This window comes from Varroa destructor, unplaced genomic scaffold (genome assembly GCF_002443255.2).
Source record: "Varroa destructor unplaced genomic scaffold, Vdes_3.0 BEIS01000005.1, whole genome shotgun sequence".
NCBI lineage: Eukaryota > Metazoa > Arthropoda > Arachnida > Mesostigmata > Varroidae > Varroa > Varroa destructor.
The window spans coordinates 34,748,142-34,751,631 of NW_019211458.1; the positions used below are offsets into that span (position 1 = coordinate 34,748,142).

The 3,490-nt window shown below is 36.9% G+C and overlaps 1 protein-coding gene across 1 annotated transcript; it reads right to left on the reverse strand.

Moving 5' to 3' along the window:
• Nucleotides 1–280: 280 nt before the first annotated feature.
• LOC111251127 (COMM domain-containing protein 3-like) lies at nucleotides 281–2,777 on the reverse strand. Its single transcript, XM_022807432.2, has 2 exons — nucleotides 2,492–2,777; nucleotides 281–887 (listed from the first exon to the last, which is right to left on the reverse strand). The coding sequence occupies exons 1-2, from the start codon at nucleotides 2,592–2,594 to the stop codon at nucleotides 436–438; spliced, it is 555 nt and encodes a 184-aa protein (XP_022663167.1). The 5' UTR covers nucleotides 2,595–2,777; the 3' UTR covers nucleotides 281–435.
• Nucleotides 2,778–3,490: the final 713 nt, after the last annotated feature.

A 3,490-nucleotide genomic window follows, 5' to 3' on the forward strand; every position in this document is an offset into this window, starting at 1 on the left:
TATCATTCTAGCCGTGAAGGTCAACCGAGGGTTCAGATCAAAATTTCTGTTAACATTTTAAAAAAGTCAATATACACATTTTGCTTTTGTGTTTCTTTAAGACTAGAACAGCATGATTGATTCTTATCCTGTTCTGTTTTTATGACTTGTTTAGTTAGTTGATTTTAGTCTAGAGATACAAACAGATAGGGCTGCAAGCATATCTACTTGTAAGAACCATGGAAAACGAGCACGAATAAGATTTGATCAAATATATACACACAAAAAACGGCAACGCATATCGTAATAACACAGGTTTCTAAGGCTTTATTTCACATCATACTTGTAAGTTCTCATGCCGTTGTGGAGCTTCAAATGCAGCCACTTATACAATATTTTTCATATATCCAACATAAACAGTCTGTGATCTACGAACGTTTCAGAATTCGATCGATATTATTGAGCATGATGCTCAACGATTTTGCTAGCTTGTCGTAACGTCCAAACGAGATCTTCTAGTTGTAGAAGTGAGCAGCTGAACTGGACGTCGTTTTCGGGTAGTGTCGTTTTCAATTTGACCACACATTCCGCTTCGCCCAACTTCTCGACCTCTGTCGAGGTCAAACGGCACGTAAGAGAAGCTAATGAATCCGTCAAGGCAGGACCCGATACGCCAAGCTCTTCCAATCGATGTCGTATTTCAGAAAAGTGCTCTTTAAAAGCCGTGGCGAGAATGAGGATTCGCTTTGAATCGACAACTCCGGTAGCTTCTTGAAGACTCAGCAAAAAATCAGCGTCGTTTAATGCCTGCTTTGCCGCTTCTAAAAAGAAGGCGCAAAGTCCTACATACATTACTCTTACTTTTGAATCTTTTGGCTGTTGAAGCGACTCGTCACTGATTAGGTTATCTGTAATTTAAACAAAGTGCACAAATTAGGAGGTGTGAATTCACAGGAGAGTTAGCTTCGAAATAAAAAAAAAATTGACTATCTACAGGACTCGAAAATAGTGTTCAAGTGTTTATCGAGGGCTGACTAAAGTAGGACAACGGCCGATTAGCAATTAGCGATATTTGAACTAGAATTTAAAAAATGGAACAGTTTGTTTAAAACTGCCTTCTTATTCTACATAACTTGTTTTCGATAGTTTAGATTTATAAAAATAATCGGTAAGCAGAAGAAAGTACATTTAAAAAGTTCTTTCTGAAGAGAAAATTGCACAGCCTCTCAAAAATGCTTTCCTATCTTCATCATCGGATTTTAAAATAAAATGCATATATGTATATATATAAAAATAGTACAAAAAAAAAAAAAAAAAAAAAAAAAATATATATATATATATATATATATATATATATATATATATGGAATCCATTCTAGAACCTTCATACTATAACCAAAATAAGGGTAATGTCTACACCAAACACAGAACTTTACGATGCATAACTATGCTTCAGACTAATTCCGCTAAAATTTTCGATAACCCACAAATATGAAGTTCTATTTTGAGTTATATAGATACAATCAAAAATTTTTCAGTGCAGTAATGCGACAGAAAATAAATTGGATCCATATCATTATACAGAAACCCCATATCATTATAGCTACAAACCCAACAACAGTACCCGAACTTGTAACACATACGAATACTAGAACGAAGATATAGTTGGGTCCTTAATTCACTTCTGTCCAGCATAGCGATTCCTTTCGCAGCATGCACCGTCTGGATAATTATGAAGTTGCACTAATAAAAATCGGTCCCGATGTACACTGCACAGACATCTCATTTGGGGCAGTCATTTTTATCCGTTTCGTGCATCTCCGTAGCAGTACCATTAAAAAAAACAGTAGAGTAATTTTGTCGAGACGATTGTACACGACGTACACATACGTATAAATACTGTTCCTGTTTACGTTGTTGGCGGAGGCTACATGCGAAATATGATTTAGGTTTTCTATTTCGCTTTCTTACTACACAAAAAACATGTTTAAAAAAAAAAAGCATATTCCCTTTGTTCCCTGTTTATAAGTTGGGCAAATGGTTTAAACTAAGTACTGAATCCTAATAAAGGCTAGTATTCATTAAAGAAATTTTTTATTAGTTTCAAATTTATTACAGCACGTTAGATATCTATGTAGAGATATTGATTATGCCTGGCCGGTTATATGCTCTGCTAACTGTGCTTTATGCACTACAAGAGCAGATAGATATCTCACAAACTATCTTGAAAGACTTCAAGAGTTTAATATTGTATTGAATATATGCGCCGTACATCATACGGCGAAAATCGTTTAGGTCTGAGCAACTCAGCCTCAACTGAGCTATTTTTTTTTCAACTTTGGTGGACACTTTGCCAGCATGTGTGAAACAGTTGAGAGACAATATTTTGTTTGCTAACGGGGAATTAGCTAAATCAGTGATGAACCTTATTTTGCTAGCAGTCGTTGTGATAGTCGCCTGAAACTCGTCTACAGAAGAAGTGTCCTATTTTTGGGAAGCAAAAGTTTCTTACCCAGACAATGATTTAGAGCTGTTTCGAATTCGGTATCAGTTGACTCGGCTTCTTTAAGGGCGCACGTCAGTCCTGCTGTTCCTAAAATATTACTCGAATCCATTTTTACAGGTCAAAATTTGGCCACTAAGTCGTTTACACACGTAAAACGAGTTCCGTATTAACTGCCTCTAAGCTTGTACTAAATTTTATCGACCCCGTTCTATTATCAGCTGTACTGTTCAAGTGTCAGTCGGAGCGGATGTTTTATTTGGCGGCAATCAGCTGTCTATTGCCCCTAGCTCCAGTTCAAACTGGATCATCGTCGCGCGTAACGGGGAGGAGCGGCGCACCAGGAGGCCTTTAACGGTGCGCAGCGATCCTGCTACCGTGAACGAAGCTCAGATAACAAAAAAAAAACCAGTTGAACAGTAACGGTTTGAAACTACGAGGCGGCTAGATTAAATGAATACGATCATGGGACAAACGTTAATTTGAAAAATTGATTATAGATTCACATTTGTAATCAATAGTGCGGTATTGAGTCACTAGGCATTGAAGCCATGTTCACAAATTGTTTGATCTACTTTCCACAGTCAGGTCTATCTTTCACAAAGGAAACTTTTTGAATTAAAGATCTTCATTAAGATTTTTAGAACTGCTTGACAATCAGACTGTTAAAAAGGTTTTTCTTTAATGCCCTTTGAATCCCTTTGAAAAATTACTGGAAGATTAATATAAGAAGGTAGCGCCTGTGATTACAGTATAGAAAGCAATTGAAGAAAACAGTATATATACATATGTATTGCCTCGGAACGTTGTAGGGTGGTTCTGCGAATCATCGTGCTAGCCTAGGGGGCGAAGTGCTCGCGCGGAAATTTTAGGGACACGTTTTCGTTTCGAGCCCAAGCTTAAACACGTTGCGTTTTGTACTAACGACAATATTAACTTAAAAATCAAGGAAAAGCATAAAACATAGGGGACTGTAGTGCAAAATAGATTTTTCATAGAGCATAGCAG

Bases quoted from the DNA above. Each gene is read 5' to 3' on its own strand.
- LOC111251127 (XM_022807432.2), bottom strand. From the start codon at position 2,594: ATGGATTCGAGTAATATTTTAGGAACAGCAGGACTGACGTGCGCCCTT. The intron at 888-2,491 runs GTAAGAAACTTT...TTTAAATTACAG, and splicing joins AGCTCTAAATCATTGTCTGG to ATAACCTAATCAGTGACGAG.